Here is a 19,874-nt window from a genome sequence, read left to right as displayed (position 1 = left end):
TTAAATGTGTTCATTATTGTCAGAGGAAAAACAGAGCAAGTTTCAGTTTCACAGATACTTTGCAGTCTCTCTATAGTGGGAACAAACAGTTCCTTATTGTCCTTCTAGGATAAGTTATTTCTACAGGGGCAACTGATCTAAACTCAGTGCCAATAAAATAGTTCAGTGTCTAATCTGTAGCTTTTCTCTGCCTTTTCAGTTACATGCAACTGTAGCAGAGATGGAGCAGGAGAAGTTTGAAATGCAGAGGAAACACACCGAAAACATGCAGGAGCTGCTGGACGACACCAACCGTAGGCTGGCTAAGATGGAGTCCGAGCACAACGCTCGTTCTCAGGCCACTGTACGTATTATAGAAGGCATGTGGAAGTAGTTGAATGAAGCAATAGAATATTATAAGGTTTTAAATGCAAGAACTATGTACTGTGCATTGAGACGTCCATGTCATGTTGAAGATTAGTTCTAATTTTGCCTCTGGTCTCATTGAACTCTTTAAGACCATAAAAAAGTATCACATAGAGACAATTTAATTGAGTACATATAAAAACAACTTTCAAATGATGACTTAATTAAGAAAGGGGGCAGCTTCTCACTGCAGGCCAGCTTTGTTGGTTTATTTGTTAATCAGCCTGCAGGAAGTTGAAGGCTGCAAAATGCAAACAGCAGGTCAATAAGTGGGATAGGAATTTCACCACAGAGCATGCATGCAATGCGTTTTCTTGCACTTTTGATCACACTCAAATGGCCTTAGGCGACTTCAATTTTCCATTAAATTTAACCAGTAGATAAGATGAATTACTGTAGCTTATCTCTCCTGATCTTCTGAAGTTTATATTTGTTCTTTTCTTATTAAAAATAGCTCTTTGTTTTATTTATTTTTTTTTTTTCGTTAAACAGAGGTAATCCACTTAAAATTAGATAGAAAACCTCCAAAGGAGGTACCTGAATAAAATAACTGTTACTGAGGTATGTATTTTCTCTTTATGAGCTTAGTACTGCAGAGATCATGAAGTTGTCTACAATAATCCATCGACATTATTTTTAGCTGACACAATAATTATGAGTGTAGGCTTTTTAAAGCTACAGTTGTCCTCAGACTAAATACCCCAACTTCTACAGGAACAGGACGAGGATTTAGCATTAGTGGCTAAATCCCAGGCTTTGTTTAGCTCTACATTTATACATCAGTCACAAATCTAATAATAAAACATCCAGCTTCTCCATTCCAAGCCTTGAATGAAAGGAGGCATCCTTTAACATCTGGGTGGGAGTGACTGCAATATTGCATGTCTGTCATCTCTTTAAATGTCTTTGATCTTAGTCCATATTAAATCTTACTCGGTGCTAAGATCGTCCTCAAAGATGTGCACACTCACATTCACACACACCTTCCAAAGCTGCTGGGTCTTTGATGTTATAAAAAAAGACTGTGGTGTCAAATGGGATTGTGCACATTTTATTAGCAGGGCTCATCAACACAGGAAGACAGTTAATTGAGCTGCTGTTAAAAAGTATTTTGTAGCGCTTTTACATGTTATATAGGTTTAACGTTATCAGCATTCTGGGATTTCTTTACATATCAGCCATGCACATGCATCGCTTCTGGCCTTAATCTATCAACAGGCCGACATTTCAGAGGCATCAAACACTAGATGGAGCCCATGGTAAGGCACTTTTTTTTAATAATTAAGGACAGACAAGATCCAAGAGAATAAAAAGAGCTCTTTGTCATTGAAAATTAGTTGCCTTCCTGCCATGTGGTTGGCTTGATCTTCAGACATAGTGAGGATGGCATTATTAAAATGGACTTTGACTTGCTGCAGTCCCTCCTAGAGGCAGACTTTAGCGTCCGGGACAATTAGGCGTCTGGTGGCCATTTAAATGCCTCCGAGAGGGAAGAGTTTTGTGGAAGAAACTTCAAACCCTCTGTGATTCTCAGACGTAATGACTAATGATTACCAAAATAGTCAATATCAATTCAACTCTTGAGATGAACAGTTTTCTAAATACAGCGCCTTGCAGAAATATTCTTACTCATTGGAGTTTTTCATATTTCGTCACATTGCAACCACAAGCATTTGGTGTGGATTTAAAGTCACAGAGCATTAGGAAATATGGTGAAGTGGAAGGAAAATGATACATGGTTTTCAGCATGTTTTAATAAAAGCTACATTACCGTTGCGGCTCCAATGAAGCAATACTTTGTGCCAACTGCAGCACATTTAGAGACTGATATTTTTGCACATTATTCTTGAGGGGTGTACAGGGTGATTTGCTCTGTTCGCTTCCCCACACAAATATCATTGCAATTACAAACAGGACTTTTTATGACATTCTTTCAATGTTGGCTTTATTCTTGCTCCACTTTCAACAAGGTCAGATTTATGCAGTGCAAGATAACCGTTGTTCTGTCAACTGATTCTCTCTCCTGAGCCGTGGCTCCTGAGTAACCATCTTTGTTTCTTCTCTGATTAATTCTCTTAAATGACTTGAAGAATATTCTAGCAAAAACAATTAAACTTACTCCTAGCTGATTGTCATCTAGCTGTTTATCTTAATACAGATCTGACACAACTTTTTTTTTTTTTTACTAATCACATGTTCAGGCTTTGTAAAATATGCTTGAAAGAAATAAATTAATTTTTAATTGCTTTTACCCTACATCATAAAGAGGACATAATGGGGAATTTCTTTTTAATGAATTATTCTCTTTTAAAGAACATGCACTGGGCATGAATTTTATCCAACATAAAACACTAAACATTTAGACCTTAATTTCCTCAAAATATTCAGAAAAGTGAGCAGAGAAGCTGACAAGACTTTGGAAGAGCTGCAGAAACTCACTGCTCAGGTGGGAGAATCTGCTGACAGGACAGCTATTACTTATGCAATAACTAAGTGGAAAACCTTGTGAATTGCTGGTAGAAAAGTTATTCATGTATGGGAAACAGCAACCATAAAAGAAGAGGCTCTGGTAAAATGTGGCCAAAGTTAATTAATAGGCAGAAGACAAACACTGCATGTCATTTTGAATACAGCATTCCCATAGTGCAACACGGTGATATCTGGCTCATGCTGTGGAGAGAGTTTCACCTTCTAATGGGACAAAACATATCAAACATCCGGCCAGATCTATTGTGAAGTGAGTTAGACAAAAGCATATTCAGGTTTTAGAATGACCCAGTCAACGCCCAGACCTAAATCTAATTTAGAACGTGGTACATATGGCAAGACATCAAAAGGATTGTTTACAGATACGTTCTGTCCAATCCGACTGACCTTGAGGAGAAAGGATAAAAATTTAAAAAGTTTCTAGATGTACAAAGCAAGTTGATACATATTCCGAAAAACCTGAGCCTGTAACTGCAGCGACACATGGATCTACAAAAAGAGTATTCCGAGGGGACCTAAATACAAAGACATGCCACACTTTTCAGATATTTTGTCCTACTTTCTCTTCTTATACTTTACAAGTAAAAGGCCAAAAAAATGAATTGAAGTTGTAAATTGTGGCTGTACGAATACAGCACCTAATGTAATAAGCTGAATAAAACTTTGCAGGCGTGTTGTGCTCGTTGACTCTAACCATATAAAGCAAGGCTTTTCTCTTTGTGAGATTCACTGCAGGTTTTCTGTGCCTCTTCCTTTAAGAAGAATTCATTCTGAAAGTCTGTATTACAGCTAATTCCTCCATCAGAAATCAACTCTGAGCAGTAGTTTCACACCTGCTGTTATTCTTCAGTTCGCTGTGGTCCTTTGGTTTGTTTCTCCTACTTGGACACTGGAGTTTGATCCGCATTATGCATTCATGCACACAGCCTGATAAACCTCTGGAGATGACTGTTGATGCAGGCTGCCTTCCAGTTGTTGGCCTCAGTTCTGATACAAAATCTGTGAGGGTATGTCCATCACTATAAATGGCCTTTTCTGCTGAAACTTCAAAGACCGTATCACTAAATCTGTGAAAGGCAGCGGGAGCGATTGAAGCAGCTTACACAGCCTGCACTTCACACCAAGTAATTCTCCTTCTAAAACACCTAATTACTGGACTTAATTTGCTCTCGCCGAGTGCGTCCAGGTGCGCCCAGTCAAGCCTCGGTGTGCAGACGGGCCTTCCTCTCATCTACTGCCAGGGAGCTAAGTGTCAGCACAGGGCCAAAGCACAACACAGGCCCCTTGTTCCTCTTTTTAACACCCGTCCGCACTGACACAAAGAAAAGAATCTCTGTCACCAACCTATGAGGGGCACTGCCGGCCCCTCCTCCTGTCATCGCCGGCCCCTGTCAGCGTGTAGATCAGCTAGCACTCTCCATTTCTTATCCGTGCCCCATCATCGCCTTTGTCAGCCAGGCTCACGCTGCATTCCATGCTGTTACGTACCTGCATGTAGAAACGCACGTGCAAGATGAAGGACAGTAGTTCTTTTTATTGGAACAGCTAAAAGACTGATTTTATTCAAATCCTAATCAAGACTGGAAAAAACCCTTAATGTAGAAATGAGTAAATTAATTTATGATATTAATCCCTTTTTTAGGGTTCTGAGAAGAGGAATATTCCCTCTTTAGAGTGGAGGAGTTTGGGTTTCTGTCTGATTTGGGGAGCATACTGATCGTCTTTGTTGACATTATTTCATGCTGCCCCCCTTGTTGGCTAAAGTGATATTTGACTTGATGCGATTTTTTTGCATGTTTGTGGGCCAGGAAAAAATAATCCATGAGATGGAGCTGCGTGTGAAGCAACAGTCAATGGAGTTGGAGAAGGCCAATGACTTACGCAGAAAGGTGACGCAGGAGAAGGCCCGGCTGGAGATCCACATCGCGTCCCTTGGTGCCGAATTGCAAGAGACAAACAAACGGTATTTTGCAACATCGTGCCAAAATTCTGTGCATTTTATTGGGATTTTTAAGATGTGTAAAATTGTTGAAAATCTCCTTTGTAGTCAAGCCCCTTTGAGTAAATATTTATGAATACAAATAACCATGATCTGTAGAACCACCTTCTATAGGTTTTAAACATCTAGAATCTAGAGACTGAAATTTTTGCACCTTCTTTTTTCCAACTTTTCTCAAGCTCGATCGGATTGGCTGGGGAGTATCCTTGCAGCAGTTTTTAGATTTTTCACAGACTCCCGTTTGGATTTTGGCTTCTACTTGGACTAGGACATTCTAACACATGACCATTACATTGTTGCTCTGGCTGTATGTTTATGTCTGGTATCATTTTCCTTTCACTTCACAGTTATGCACAACTTTGTGTTTTTCTAACATGTAAAATCACATTAAAATAAAGTAGTATGGATAAACTCATGGTACTGTGGCGGCAGTCCTAATGGCTTTAATGAGGCTTCTATAACAGTGTTAATAAAATATTCTATTTGAAAGTCTTCAGTCGTTTTCAGATTTTCTCTAGGAGAATGCAATCCAGTGGGTTGTTAATGACTCATCTCACTGTTTAGTTTCACTCTTTGAAAAGGAGCAAATTGATGTTTTAGAAAATAACTCACCAAGGTTGTTCTAACCAAGCTTTTGAATGTGTGCAGGGTGATGTTGCTGCAGAAGGAGAAAGAACAGCAGAGCGAGCAACACGAGGAGAAAGTGATGAATCTCCTGGCCAAACACGAGACAGACGTGAGCCACCTACATCAGGAACACGCTCTATCTGCCGCTAAGGTTTATATTACCACAGCATGTCCTCTCTTTAAATGTAGGGCTCACTGATCATTGTCATAAAAAAAAGTACATGTCTTGCAGGCGTCAGAGATGATAGAGGACTTAGAGAAGACTGTGGCTCAGTTCAAGCAGCAGCTTCAGGAAAGCGAGTATAGAAGACAACAACAAGTCAGAGTAAGCTTAACAAGGGTGTTAGGGGGCTTAATATCAACTTAAACACATCACAGTTTTTCTTTTGTCTGTGTAGCATTAATGTTGGATTATCTGTTGCACCATGTTATTTAAAACTCGGCTTCCCTTCAGGATCAAGAGATGAAGTTCCAGCAAGAGAAAGATGAGCTGCAGACTTGCTGTGAGAAAAAGGTTGGGCCATCTTCCTCACTGCACTCTACTACTTTAGTGTCGTCGTATGAAAATAATGCTTGAATACGGATCACAGGCAAGAGGTTTTATAAATATTTGGTGTTTGAGCTAATAAAATAGGCAGTAAGTGTTTTTAAAGAGGGATCAACTATAATTCCATTTCTACAGTCACAATTCTAAACATGGAGGGTTTGTTGAATTCTTCTGGGGCTTCAGCTGGAGGAATGCGCTCCTCTTTGTTATAAACAGGAAGATGCAGAGAGGTTGTATTTACAAGTAGTGTTCGAAGTATAGTATAAAATAGTTCGGAATTGGGAGTAAAGTCTTCAAGATTGCATTGCAAAAGACGACATGCAGCATTTTCTGAGGGATAAACTGTCCCTTAAGTGTGCCCAGACCTACACCTAATTGCCCGCGCTTTCTACTTTTGAAGCCCACTTCAATGTCAGAGTGCAGCCATAAAGCGCAGAGTCCGTGGATCATTGTTAATTACTCTGAGCTGGACCAGACCAGTGGAGGCCAGACTTCTCTGTTAAAGTCTGTGCTGCACCTGGGTCATCTTCAAAGTGCCATTTCTGAAAAGTTTGTATTGGTGGCAGACCAGCATACGTGGGGCCCTTTGACTTATACACCTGCAAAAACTTAGCAGGCCTTTGTACTCTTTATTCAGGGTCAGGGAGATATTTAATTAGGCCTCTCAGAAGTTTAGTTTTTGATGTCTGCTTCGTATTCTTTTCCTTTAATCAGACAGCATTTCTTCTGCCTTTCCTTTAACTTGTCCCAGGTTGCAGGACTCCGACTTGGAAAGTGTTACAGAATAGTTTATTTTACTTCTTTTGGTTTCTTCTGTAAAGATTCTTATTTAAGCTTCTTTGTAGTGCTGTGTGGGCTGTCATGATTCAGTATCTGGCTATTAGAACAGCCCATATGGCTGCCATAGATCCAAAGTGTGAGACGCTGTGAGCAGCCAGACGGTACTTTTGATGATGTGATAGGGAGAAGAGACGAGAGCGTATGCAGAGGGTCACATAGGCAGCAGAGGATTTCCTGAGTGATGTTTGATGGTGTCTTGCTTTTGCACTCGCTTGAACCTCTATCGCTGTCCCACTTTTTCTCTCTGTCTTTCAGGTGTTGGCAGTTCACAGTGAGGCTGAAAGGGAGAAAATTGAGGCCAAGAGGAAGATAGCCAAACTAGAAGATGCACTAAGGTACAGCAAAAAAAAAGGGTTATTTGTTGCTTATATTAAGAAAAAAAAAAGTTTGGAAGTAACATAGTTGGTGCTAAACTTTAGCAAAATTCAGGTTCATCTTAATAAATAAGAATGTTACCAGAAAGAAAAGATTAATTTCAGATGCTTTTTTTTTGTTTGTTTGTTTTGGTTCATTTAGATGATTCTGACTCGCAGTTAATTAAAACCCTAAATTCACTTTCTCCAAAATTTTAAATTATACTAAAACCAATAAAAAGGGGATATATAACACAGAAGCATAACTTGTACCAATACTTTGTAGGGCTTCCTTTTGGACCAATTATCCATCAGTGCAGTGTGGTACAGAGGCAGTCAGTCTGCTTTGGTGTTAATGAAACCCACGTCACTGTAATACTGGCCTTTGACCTGATCGTGTATCTTGTTCTACCACACATTTTCCTTCCACCTAATTTTTGTTTCGAACACTTGGAGACAATATATCTTTAACCAAACAAAATCAGTAAAATGAATTAAAACCAATCAACATTAGAAATATATTACTCTGTGTGTGGAGAATTTTTGAATTATATAATCAAAATAACTGTACTTTTTAGTAATATTTATTGGGATGCATTTGCAGCATTCAAATATGCTTAAAAACAAACAAAAAAGTTTTACAAGACTTTTTATGAGTTAGCCAATTTTTTTCACATACTGTGGTGGTCAAAGTACAAACACTGAAAGAAATGAAAGCAGTCAGAGAAATAGTTGGCTAATATGCATGTGTGAGTGTGTTTGTGGGTGTCCCCAATGTGATATTTAACCATTAGGATCATAATCCAACATCACCAAAGTGATGTGAAAGTTCGGTGACAGGTTCTGAAACGTACATAAAGTCCATGAAGTATGCTATTTATTTCAGAGTTACATCACACACTTTAGCCTTAACTTTCTGAATTCTGCCTTTATTAGAGAGTTGTTTATATCTCTTGACTTGAGTCTTTGATCATGAGAACAGTGGGTATGAATTTTGATTTAAGGTGGAGTATGGCTTTAACAAGCCAATCCTTTGATCTTTTTATATAACAGAGTTGAACTGCCACATCTGAGGGCTTTGAAAGTGTTTCACATCAGAACTTTACTTGTGAGTGGCGGTATTAAACCCAGTTAGTAATCCTAGATGTGTTGCTATTATTTGAAAAAAAAAATAAAATACAAGACAAACTTGTATATGATAGAGTTGTTTCATTTATAGCTTCTTATTTTTTAAGTTATAGAAATATAAAGAGAGTCAAATTCAGCTTCCTCTTGTAACCTGGTAAGCTACGGCCCGCAGGGGTAGCTGGTTTCCTACCAGGGTAGGAAACCAGTGTATCCTACAAGATTCAAATCTGTCTATTCTTTCTCATCTATCTTGTTTGTATTTTCTTTTAATTCCTGTAAAGCACTTTGTATTGCCTTGTCGCTGAAAATGTACTATATAAAGGAAATGACCTTTCCCTAAATCCCTCCTTTAGTTTTGCTCATGATTCGCAATATACCCTTAGCTGTTTGCTCATTAATGTTCTCTAACAAACCTCCTCAGAACAGCAGGATTTACGCTAATATTGAATTATTTGTTCTTATTTAGCTGACTTTTCAAAGGAATCTGTTCATTTACACTTTTGAGGGATATGAAATTCAAAGGGGCTCCACAGTTTTGAAATACATAAAAAATGTATTTCAACTTAACAATTGGGCTACAGTCAATCAAGTTCAAAGGGGTGTAAATACTTTTCTTAGCACTGTATGAACCCTTTGCCTAAAGACTAAACTTCCCAGCCAATCAGAACACCCTCCTCATCCCTTCAGAACCATGTACCTCTGTCAGCAGGAGATTATAGTTCCCCTGCCAAAGTCAGAATATGTTCTGCACAGTTGAACACAACAACAGCTCAACCCACGGTGCCGTCATACCGTCATCCACCGTATGAAGGTTTTATTAAAGTGCTTAATAAATTGAGCACTTTCTTGTTGTTTGTGGTGAAATTACCTGTTGGTTTAAGGCATACCTAATTTCACTGTTTCTGTGGGTTTCTATCACTGTTTAACGAATGACGTTTTAGCGCTGTTGTATTTAGAATACAGCGGGAACAAAACAAGAGGACATTAGTCGCTGTGCCTGCCTATTGTTTGCCTGTCGCTGTCAAGCCGACGCGGCAAGTAGGAAAAAAAAAAAGCTTTAATACAGCAGACAGATCGGTTGGTGCATAAATTACTCCCGTTGTTAGCATCAGTAACGAGCCAGACATTTCCTCATTTAGAGCTAAACACTGAGAAACGGCAACCGGCCCGCCGGGCTCTTTGCTAATTAAGTACTCGGCCTCCACAGAGACGCGCACGCACACACGCTCACACACCCACACACACCAAGCAGTCTGATGTCTTCTACCTGCCTGCTGCCCTGGCAACACTGAAGGCCTTTAAAGGCGATCCAGAGGAACTTCAAAGTCAAAGCAAGACTGCACGCAGGTGTGTGTGAGCAGGTTAGTGCGGGTGTGTGTGAGTATGAGGATGGATGATAAAATTAAATTGAGCCGCTCAAGATGCTTTCTATCTGCCAGGTACTGTGTGGCAGGTGTTTTCTATTGCATCTATGCTGCTGTTGAATTCATAAACACAACCAATTCACTGTTTTTTTTTATATGTATATATGTCATTATTATGACGAGAACAACACCTTGTCTTGCAGTGCAAATAGGCACTACTGCATTAGATTTATGCCAAGTCTTTGTTACTATGGCAACAACAACAACAAAGTAGTTTCTCTCCACTTCCTTCACCTCGGTGCGCCTTAGATCATTACAGGGCATTAGCATTGAGATGGAGAGGTGCACCACAGAGAGAGGGAAGGTCGTGTATAAAGAGGGGGAGCAGCTTTCCACTTTTTGCAACAATGACCTCAAAACCCCAGTTTTCACAACTCAGGAAAGCCACCCGTCTGGTAAAAATAGGGAAAAACAGCTGCATTCATTTTAGTGCCATTCTTCTTCAAATTCTCCGTTGTTTTTATGTTTCATGTTTTCCTCTCTGTCACTTGGCACCAGGTTGGCCTCATCCAAAACTGTGTCTACCAAGTGTAAGCCTTAAAAAAGTCTCAAATGTTTAGTTTATTTATGTATTAACTGAAAATAAGTTACTTGTTTTGTCTTTAATGTTGTTCATGTTTTTGCTTCTTTTGTCCCTAAAAGCCAGTTGTTATGTTGTCCTCAATTAGCTTTTGAAAGCTTTAGCTTCTTCAACACAGCTTTGTCTAGAAAACAGAGGTGTCACTCGTTGGCTAAAGCCCATTGTCATTTATCAGCAGGAAGCTTGTTGTTCATAATTTCTCAGTAAATTAAAATCAGTATTATCAAAAAGTGAATTTATGTGAGGAATTTAATTCCAAAATAAGTCTCATAGTTCATTGAGTCATTACACACTGACTGGTATATTTTAAGCATTTACTTCTGTTAATGTTGGTGATTCCATATATAAAACCATATATATATATATATATAAAAAAAAACAATTGTATTTTCCACTTGCAAACTTATCATGCACCTGTGATTGTGTGGGTGTGTGTATGTGTGTGTGTTTCTCTTTGAAGTGGACTCATTGTTCTCAGCATGCCAACAAGAATCGAGCAAAGCTCTGGTCCAGCCAGGGATCTGAAGTATCTAAGCAACCCCAGTTAATGTTCATGTGCGGGTGCAGGTGGAGGTATGGATCCTGAATAATAAAAAGGTTATCCAGAGCTCAATAGTTTTTCCCTTGGCAACTGCATAAAAAGAGATTTTGGGGATGGGTTAAACATCAGTTCAATACCAGAAAACTGCAAAAGGAAATTTCTGAGTTCCTTCACTAGGCTTTATGGTGAGAAAAGTCTCCTTCATCAGCAATATTTTTGATGAATAATTAACAATTATCAGTGATCCGTAGACCTGTTTGTGATAACTGAACTGGTAGCTTAACTGTAACGCATTTTACATTTCAGTCTTTCTTCTAAAAGTTGTTTTTTCTGGGAATGGAAATCTTATTGTTGCTCCCTTAATGTAGATCTTTGTCTACTTAATTACATCTAACCAGGAATTTAAAGGATTCCTGCTCTTCCTACTCAGTGCACAAAGGATTGTGCTTTGCATGTGGTATTTTCCAGATAATTACGGAAAAAAGACAGTAAAGGAAGACATTTATATTTTTACTCTTATTTATCTTGTTCATCTCCCAACAGCTAATAATACATATTTCTAAAATTGGTCAATTATGTAAGGTTTAATACAGAAAAGAGGGAACATTTTAGTTTAGGTTTTTGTCCCCCTGATAATATTTCTTGCGATATTTGTTTCCTATAAAAACCTGAATTCCACTTAAACGTAAACATAATCAAAATAAACATATCTGCTCAGCTATGTGTCAATGATATTTATACACGTAGACTATTTCTACTTGTTCTGTATGTAGGTGTATATAGAATTAAATACCCTTGAATATAAATGCATGCTGCATATTCTGACATCTGCAGTATAAAAAGAGCCACAAATTCCCTCTCTGCATGCCAACAATGGATTCATCCTGGTAGAGACGGCAGTGGCCAAGCTGCTGAAGGTCACAGAGAGTGGCTGAAGCATCGTAATGACAGATGAAGGAGAGAGGAGTGAGGAATATGATGAGTTACTGCTGCTGATATCGTCACTGCAGTATTCTCTTGCTGTTGGAGGATTTCATACAACACTAAAAGTGTCTTTGACAGAGATAACAACCCCAACAATACAAGATTGTATTGTATTGGAAAACCCTTATTTCTCTTTTTGTTTCAGTAGTAAAACATAATTTTGCATTTTTGTGAGATTCAAGATATAATTATGAAAAATGACAAAATGCTTAACTAACAAGAATTTAAGTTTGAGGTTGAATGTTTAAAATAAATTAACTGTATGGTAACGTGAACTATGTTCTGATACTAGCAATTGAAATCATCAATTGAAAATTTCCCTGGAAAATCTTTCAAAAAGTGACCTTTAAAAATGGATGAAAAGGGCTTGAATTTGACTTTTTGAAAGATGGAGGAAGTCAATATCAAAGTACGCAAGATTCCTCTTACTCCCCCCTCCTTTTTGGGTAACATTGTAACAATGTAAAACACTGGTTTCATTTTCAGCCTCTGTGACAGAGCACCAGATCCTAAAGAGACGCTTTCCAAACATGAATTGAAATGTCATCTGTCACATCCGTCAGTGTTTGAGTGAAGCCCCTTCTCCCTCTGCAACTCCCCCAGATTTCAACATGCGCTATTTTTGACCTGCATTTGAATCCAGTCTGAAACCATATTTTCTTTGGTCATAAATATATCTGCGCTCATAGATGGAGAAAGGTTTGATATATAAAACGTCAGGTGCCCAGAAGTTAACGCGATGTCTGCGCGTGTCAGTTTGCTGTCAGACAAGACAGAAAAACAAAAAATACACCAAGTTAGTCTTCAGCATGGGACTTATGAAAAATAAAATACAATTTGTATCAGTTTCTTTCAATTCGCTGTAATAAGTTATTTGCTTTAGCTTTCGGCGTGAATGGTTGTTAAAGAATAGCTTAAACTAAGTTTAAGAAATCCTGGCAGGAACACTAGCAAACTGCTCCATTCAAGCAAACAGATGACAACTTGTGCTCACTGATGTTTCCCTTGATGAAGGATAATAAGAACCTCATTCTTCTTACACATTGTAGTCATTTTATTTCAGTGCTCTGCTTTTAACAAACCGGCCACATTGATTGGCAGCTTTAAAGCCATCCAGCTCAATGATGCTCTCCTTTTCCGCGCTGCCTTTTCAACTCATTCTGCCTCTAATATTTTCTCGCCCTTTGCGTTGTGTCTCTTTTGTGTTCACTTATTTGTGGTCTGTCTCTCATTCTCTGCTTGTTTCAGTCTCTTTTTTTCCCTCTCCTCTCCCCCTTTCTCCTTCTCTCCCTTTCTCTCTCTGTTTCTCTGGGGATGTGGATGAAAACGAAGCCTGTTTTATTTTTTCTTCAGAGGGCGCTGAATATTTCAGTTTTGCATTTTCTCTCTTTTTATGTTCTCCCTCTTTTTTCAGGGCCTCTTTGATGTGTCTGTGGATTCGTTATCATTCCGTTTGGATGAGCTCACAAACGCAGATGCGGGGCTCTTGCATGCACTTACACACGCATTCACACACGCACACATTCAACGTATGCACGCACACTGGCTCTTTTGATTCTACAGACCAGAGGCATCCATATGGAAGCTTACATTCAGGTCTGTTTGCCAGTTGTTTCCATGTGCTGCTCCACCCACATTACTCCATACAATTCCTAAACACTCAGCTCAGATGGGAAAGAAAGAACATTTGCATAAGCTATGAGGTTCTTCATTGTGTACTCATGTAATAATTGCATATCTATGGGGTCCCTGTAAATTTCACTATCTTCCCGGTCTGTAAAGCAAAAAAAAAAAAAAAAAAGCTGAATTTGGATAATATTTGCATTTCTCAATTTCATTTTGGTAAATATCATGTTCTCCTTTCTTTACCTTCTTTGCTTATGTCCTTTTTTTTCTTCCTTCCTCCTGCATCCCCATCCTTTGTTCTTTGTTTTCTTCTGTCAGTTTTTCCATCTTTCTTTCTGTCCCTCCTTCCTCTCATTTATCTTACCACTTTCCCTTTATGCTGATTCCATCCATTTCTTCTTGTTTAATTATTTCCTCTCTTTGTCCTACTTCATTTTTTCTTGTGTCCTTCCTTATTATCATACCTTCAATATTTTATTTATTTCTTGTCTCCAATACATTCTCCCTTGTTTCATGTCCCTGAATTTCCCTTCACATGTATCTTTGTAGCATTCCTAAATATGTCTTTCCTTCATTTCTTTTGCAATTCCATCCATATTTCCTGCATTAGTTGTGTCCTACCTCTTTTTTCTCCTTGGCTCTTTCATTCTTTCTTTTATTGTGTCCTTTGTTCTATACTTTCTCGTGTGTGGCTGTTTGTCTCCGTCTTTGCCTTGAATGTGCTCTGTGTTAGATCCTGTCTAGTGTTTTTCCTCATCACTTCTGTCCTTTTTTCAATATTTTCTTCCTCCCCTCCTAGTATCCTAACTCCCTGTTTCCTTTCTCTGCCTTTTTATCTGCTCTTCACTGCCTCCTTTCATCCTTGTGTCCTTTACTCCATATTTCCCTCTTCTCTTATGTCCTATGACTGTGTCTTTCTTGTCTTTCCTTGTATTTTTCCATGTGTCCCTTTGTGTTGTCCTTCCTTCCTTTTTTGTGTCCTTCTGTGTTTCCCTTTTCTGTCTTCTATTTTTTTTTTCTTGCATTCTTCCATGTTTCATTTGTTCCATCCTTGATTGTATTCCATCTTCTCTTGTGTCCTTCTTTAGTTTTCTCCTACATTTTCCTCTGTTTTACTTGTCTTTCCTTTGCTTTTGATTTGTGTCAGTATGTTTTTCCTTCCCTGTAACTTTTCCTTCGTGCAGTCTGATCTTGATTATCGTGTCCTTCCTTTATTATAGAGCTCTTTTCTTTCTTTGTGCACTTTCTTCCATCTCTCACTTTCCTTATTTATTCTTTTTCTTAGTATTTCTAGTATTCACAGTTATCTACATCCTACATTTGTCTTTATTATTTTAAAAGAGCCATGAAGAAACTCTTGACATTTGTGCTTATTAGATATTTTAAGTGAAAACATATAGGAAACAAGTATTTATTTGTTGCTGACTATGCGCATAACTTCCCTTCCTGTGTCTCAACCACGTGTCATACAATAACAAAGGCAGCATGTGGCATTGTGTGGTTAGAACAGCCTGGAAAACGACCACATTCCTGTCGGCTCGGCAACTGAACGGCAGAAACTACTAACCCTTCCCCGGTCCTCCCCCCCACAGTTGGCATTCCCCCCTTCTTTAAAACAGCCGCTGAGGATTGAGGGATGAGAAGACTTCCTCTTTAGAGAAGGCACATCTTTAATTTGAGCCTCTTCTCCTTCCACTTTTCTGACCAGATATCCATTTAAAGCCGACAGGCCGCCCTGGCGCTGGCATCCCTCTTTGCTTTTCCTTTGCTTCTCCACTTCTCCTTGCCAGGCCACCCTGACTCCCTTTTTTTTCCTCCTTCTTCTCATCTCTCTGCTCTGTTATTGATGGTGACACGCTGTCTGCCACTCTAGTGACCACACACATTCTCACGCACAGTTATTCTTGACCTCCTTTACATCCTCGTACAGTTAGTTTCATTTAAAAGTTAGCTCTGGTGGATTTTTCCCTCCTTTTTTCCTCTTGTATCCTTGGAGGTGTAAGCCCAGCAGGTAGTTCCAACACAGCCGTAGTGCTTTCTTTGAGTTGCATTGTCAGTCGCAGAGAGAGTTTGGGACCATGCCTCATGAACAAAGGCCTGTGCACGCCTACGTGCACACACCCGTACACCCGCATGAATTCTCTCTCCTCTCTCAAGTGAAGCATACGTTCAAATCCTTTTTTTTTTTTTTTTTTTGCTCTTCTTTGGAAGTTAGCTATTTCTGTGACATGCTCTCCGTTTCCTGTTCTCCTTTCTTATTCCTTCTTAGTTTCTTTCCACAAATTCTTTTGTGTTCGACTGAGTCCGAGAGCCAGTCATGCAGCGAGTTTGATTAATAATTACAGAGTACACAGAATTGGGAACGGGGAAAAAAAATGCCTCTTTGTTGTTTGATGTCCAACATGAGAAAAACCAAAATTACTAGGAGAAAAAACACTTTAAAGAGGATAGGAACCCTGCACATTCCTTTCTGTATCCGCTGCTTTTGTTCTTGGGCTGTTTTGTTCTTTGCATTCTGCTGTTGCTCTTGTAGTTTTCTTTATTGCTTTTAATTTTGGGAAACATTGTTCTCTTTAAAAACTGAAAATTTACGAATGGTTATGCACACATTAAAGCTAACGCGCGTCGCATGTCCCTACATAGTTTGAATGTTCCAGGACCTTGCAAAAGTATCCACACCTGTTAAAGTCTTCTATGCTTTCCCATCACAATCACAGTCTTACTAACAATATAGTCTTCTAAAAGTTTACTGAAGTGTGGCGTGGATCTGTGTTCAGCCCCCTCAAGTCAACCCTTTGAAGACCCATCTTTCACAACAATTACGACTGCAAGTCTCTTGGGGTATGCTCAAAAGTAGCTCAAGCTCTGTCAGATTGGATGGAGAGTGGCAGTGAGGATGAATTTTTAAGTCTTGCTGCAAATTCTTAATTGCTTTCAGGTCTGGGTTTACTATTCTTTGGTCGAAAGAACCAAAAAATTCCCTTGTAGCCTCAGCTTTATGTTTAAGACTGTCCTGCTGGAAGATGAACCTCATCTTCAATTTTAAACCTTTTGCAGCTTCAAAGAAATATACTTCTAATTTTTTTACTCCGTCCGTTTTTGGATTGATGGTCACCTTGCGGATGAAAAGTGTCTCTACAGCATGATGCTGCCACTGCCATGTTTCACTGTAGAGATAGTGTGTTCAGGTTGATGTGCAGTGTTACTTCTCCACCACTCATATCCGTGAGGTGGGAATCTTCTGAATCAATTAGGTTTTGAGTTCCTTGCACTTGATTCCATACAGTGGAATTAAAAGTAAAGTCGACTGAATACTTTACACCACACTATTTGGATGGGTATTTGTAAAAAAAAAAAAAAAATAAGAAAAAAAAGTTAAAACCGTCGAACATTTTCCTTTCACTTTATGATTCTGATTTACTTTTTGTTTATATATTGCAAATTATATAAACCCAATAACATGTTGAAAAGGTGAACAAATTTAAGGGGTATGTACACTGTACCTTACACATTCCATGAAAATACACACACACCCTTGAAATTTCACACCCTGTGTTTGTAATAGCTGCTCTTCTAATGGGTTTTAATGGATCCCCCACTGGTCAGGATTCCTTCCCCCAGTTGTTCAGCTGCTCAGGGGGCAATAATTATACACACCTTTTTAGAGCGCTCACTTACAAGAACAGGGAAGAAAGTGCACCGACACAAGACCGGCACATGTTACGTCCTGTTCTTTATTTCACACTACGAAACAAAGAAAAGGAAGAATGCAAAACTGGTCATGCAGTGTTATCTGTAGCGCTGACATATTTTTGCATCAGAATGTGGATCTGTGGGATTGTAACTGCAGGGAGCCGGCTGTGCATCGTATCTGTTGCTTTGTTTTACTAAAACTGGATTGAATAGGCTTACTTGCAGGTTTCTACAGGAGTGGTGTGGAGAACATCTCAAATACAAAGTAGGCCAATTAATTGTCCACACATAATTTTCTGACATGCATGATCCAGTAGATGTAGTTTTTTTTACTGTCCAAGAATGACTGAATGCACGAGTTCACCCTGCACTTTATGTGTGACAATCATAAACTGTTTGATGTTCGTGTTGATTACAGGTTTCTAAAAGTGTTTCGCCACCATTCATTTGATGCATTTCACTTTGCATGAATTTGCAAGAAGCCGCACTTTAGGAGCACAGCAGAAAGGTTCAATATTTGAGCAGAAATTTAGGTTAATTGAAGGGCTGGAATTGCCTAAAGGTCTAGATGTGAGTATTTCAGCTCTGTGACTGACTGATCAGTCAAGGGTGCACACTGCCATTTGCCCCGATGTCATCTGGGGTAGAGTAAAAACTCGCCTCGCGTGACCCATGGTGGGAGGGAGGGAGGGTGGGTGGGTTTGTTTGAATGGATATAGAAATAAACCCCTTCCATTCCAACCTTCATATTTACCTCTGTCATCCATCTGCCTCGACATCCGCCCTGTCCTCCACACACACACCCACACTCCTGTGTTGTTAAGCTTGACAGCTGTTCAGTTGCTTCTGTATATGATGTCGAGGCTGGGCATGCTGGCTGCACTCTGACAGGTCTTGGTACGGTGCTGTTCCCCTCAGTATTCCTGTCAATCCTCTTCTACTTGCTCCTCTGTGACCTGACATTTGGCAGCCATAACCACAAACCAGCACGGAGGACACACACAAATTTATAGCGCACAATTGTAAGATAATTTAGGATCCATTTATTGCCTGTTAAGTTTACATTGAATTTATGTAAAACTACAAATTAAATAAATAATGTAAATAAAGAAAATTTACAGTTAAAATTGTGTGCAATTTGACTAAGTACTGATGTGGAAGCAGGTTGAGCCAGTAATTGGGATTCTGTTCAGATAAGAGATTTCCTCTTCAGAATGTTATGTAGGAGCTTATCATAAAAACCTAGAAAGTCAGTGTATGTTTGGTGTGATCATGGCCTCTAAATTTCCTAAAAAGCATCACTTCAATGTTTTATATTAATACATTTAATTACTATATTGTCCATCAAAAATGAATAACAATCTCCTGTTCTTCATATTTAACTGCATAGTTAAGGTATTTTCAGAGTTCCTTAACATGAGAAGTAGATGCTACCCTCTGCAAAGACAACAGCCGACTGGAACACATTCAAATTTATGATAATTGATTGTACACTTTTGAGATCTGGACTCGGCCTATTCTTCAGTTTACCATTTCTCTCTCCTCTTTTCTGCAGCTGATATTCTTTGCCTGGGTGAAGTGTATTCATTCCTTTGTTCTTGTGCTTGCTTTGAAGAGAGATGGAGAGCCAGCTGGACAGGGCGAAACAGAGCCAAAGACAGCAGATCCAGCAGGCCGATTTGGCACTGGAGCAGTTCAAGAAGCAGGTGGAGCTCAGCTCTGAGAAGGTCTACACTGACATGAAACTCCAGGTCTGACACATAAATACAATTCTCACCCTCGAATATGACTGGGATTTGGTCAGATGTGATTAGGTTTGGGCTCTTCGCCAGGAATGTTTGGAACAATGAAGGATGAATACATGGAGAAATCAACCACTTACGGTTCAGGATGTGGGACTGTTTCTGTTTTATAAGCCCAGGGAACGTTGAGCACTGCATAATGAACTGCTGGTCTTTTGCCAGAAGAGTAATCAAAAATACAAAATAAACATAAAACATGTAACACAGAAAATTAAACTTTGTGGCTGAATCGATCCTCACACCAACTCAGATTGAAAGCCAGTGAGGTGAGCTGAGAAGAGGACACAGTGTGATAGAGCCTAAATCTTTGGAAAATCTAGAGAGCACTTTTCTTCTCTCTTTAGGAAACTAAGTACTGCCCAGTAGCAAAACAGCATTTAACACATTAAAACGCCAGCAGAAAGATATCAGTGGTTGTGGAAACTTAGACGTTTTGAATCCCTGGACTTGCATTCATTAATTTTGATTACGGTAATTAATTATGTAGAAATTTTTTATGAAATTTATTGCTTTTTTTTGTTCAGAGCAGAACATTTGTATTCACTTGTTTCTGATATGCCCCTAAACCTGCCGCACAAATGACAACAGAGATGGACAACAAAGCTGCTTATCTTGGCCCACAGGGGATTCATTTTTGCTTCAAAAACCAATCTGATGGGATGCAGGAAAAGACTATTGTTCTGTGCAAATTTTGCAAAAACGCCTTTTATAAGCGGTTCAAACCTAAAATATTATCGCAGTACAAAACATCATCAAACAGCAGCAAACACAGACGTCCCCAAAGTTAACATCACCATATATATATATAAAACGTCATCTTACTATACATATATATATA

The 19,874-nt window shown here is 39.0% G+C and overlaps 1 protein-coding gene across 4 annotated transcripts in view; it reads left to right on the top strand.

Moving 5' to 3' along the window:
• cep112 (centrosomal protein 112) overlaps nucleotides 1-19,874 on the top strand; it is a 107,693-nt gene that overhangs the window by 28,790 nt on the left and 59,029 nt on the right. For all 4 annotated transcript variants that reach the window (XM_044099957.1, XM_044099956.1, XM_044099959.1 and 1 more), the window contains 7 exons: nucleotides 200-343; nucleotides 4,701-4,855; nucleotides 5,540-5,669; nucleotides 5,751-5,843; nucleotides 5,973-6,032; nucleotides 7,161-7,240; nucleotides 18,850-18,985. In XM_044099957.1, the coding sequence (XP_043955892.1) occupies nucleotides 200-343; nucleotides 4,701-4,855; nucleotides 5,540-5,669; nucleotides 5,751-5,843; nucleotides 5,973-6,032; nucleotides 7,161-7,240; nucleotides 18,850-18,985 (798 nt within the window). The remainder of the gene's footprint in view (nucleotides 1-199; nucleotides 344-4,700; nucleotides 4,856-5,539; nucleotides 5,670-5,750; nucleotides 5,844-5,972; nucleotides 6,033-7,160; nucleotides 7,241-18,849; nucleotides 18,986-19,874) is intronic.

This window comes from Gambusia affinis, linkage group LG19 (genome assembly GCF_019740435.1).
Source record: "Gambusia affinis linkage group LG19, SWU_Gaff_1.0, whole genome shotgun sequence".
Lineage (NCBI taxonomy): Eukaryota > Metazoa > Chordata > Actinopteri > Cyprinodontiformes > Poeciliidae > Gambusia > Gambusia affinis.
Note: the sequence above shows the minus strand (reverse complement) of the source record. Positions and strands in the feature narration are given on the sequence as shown.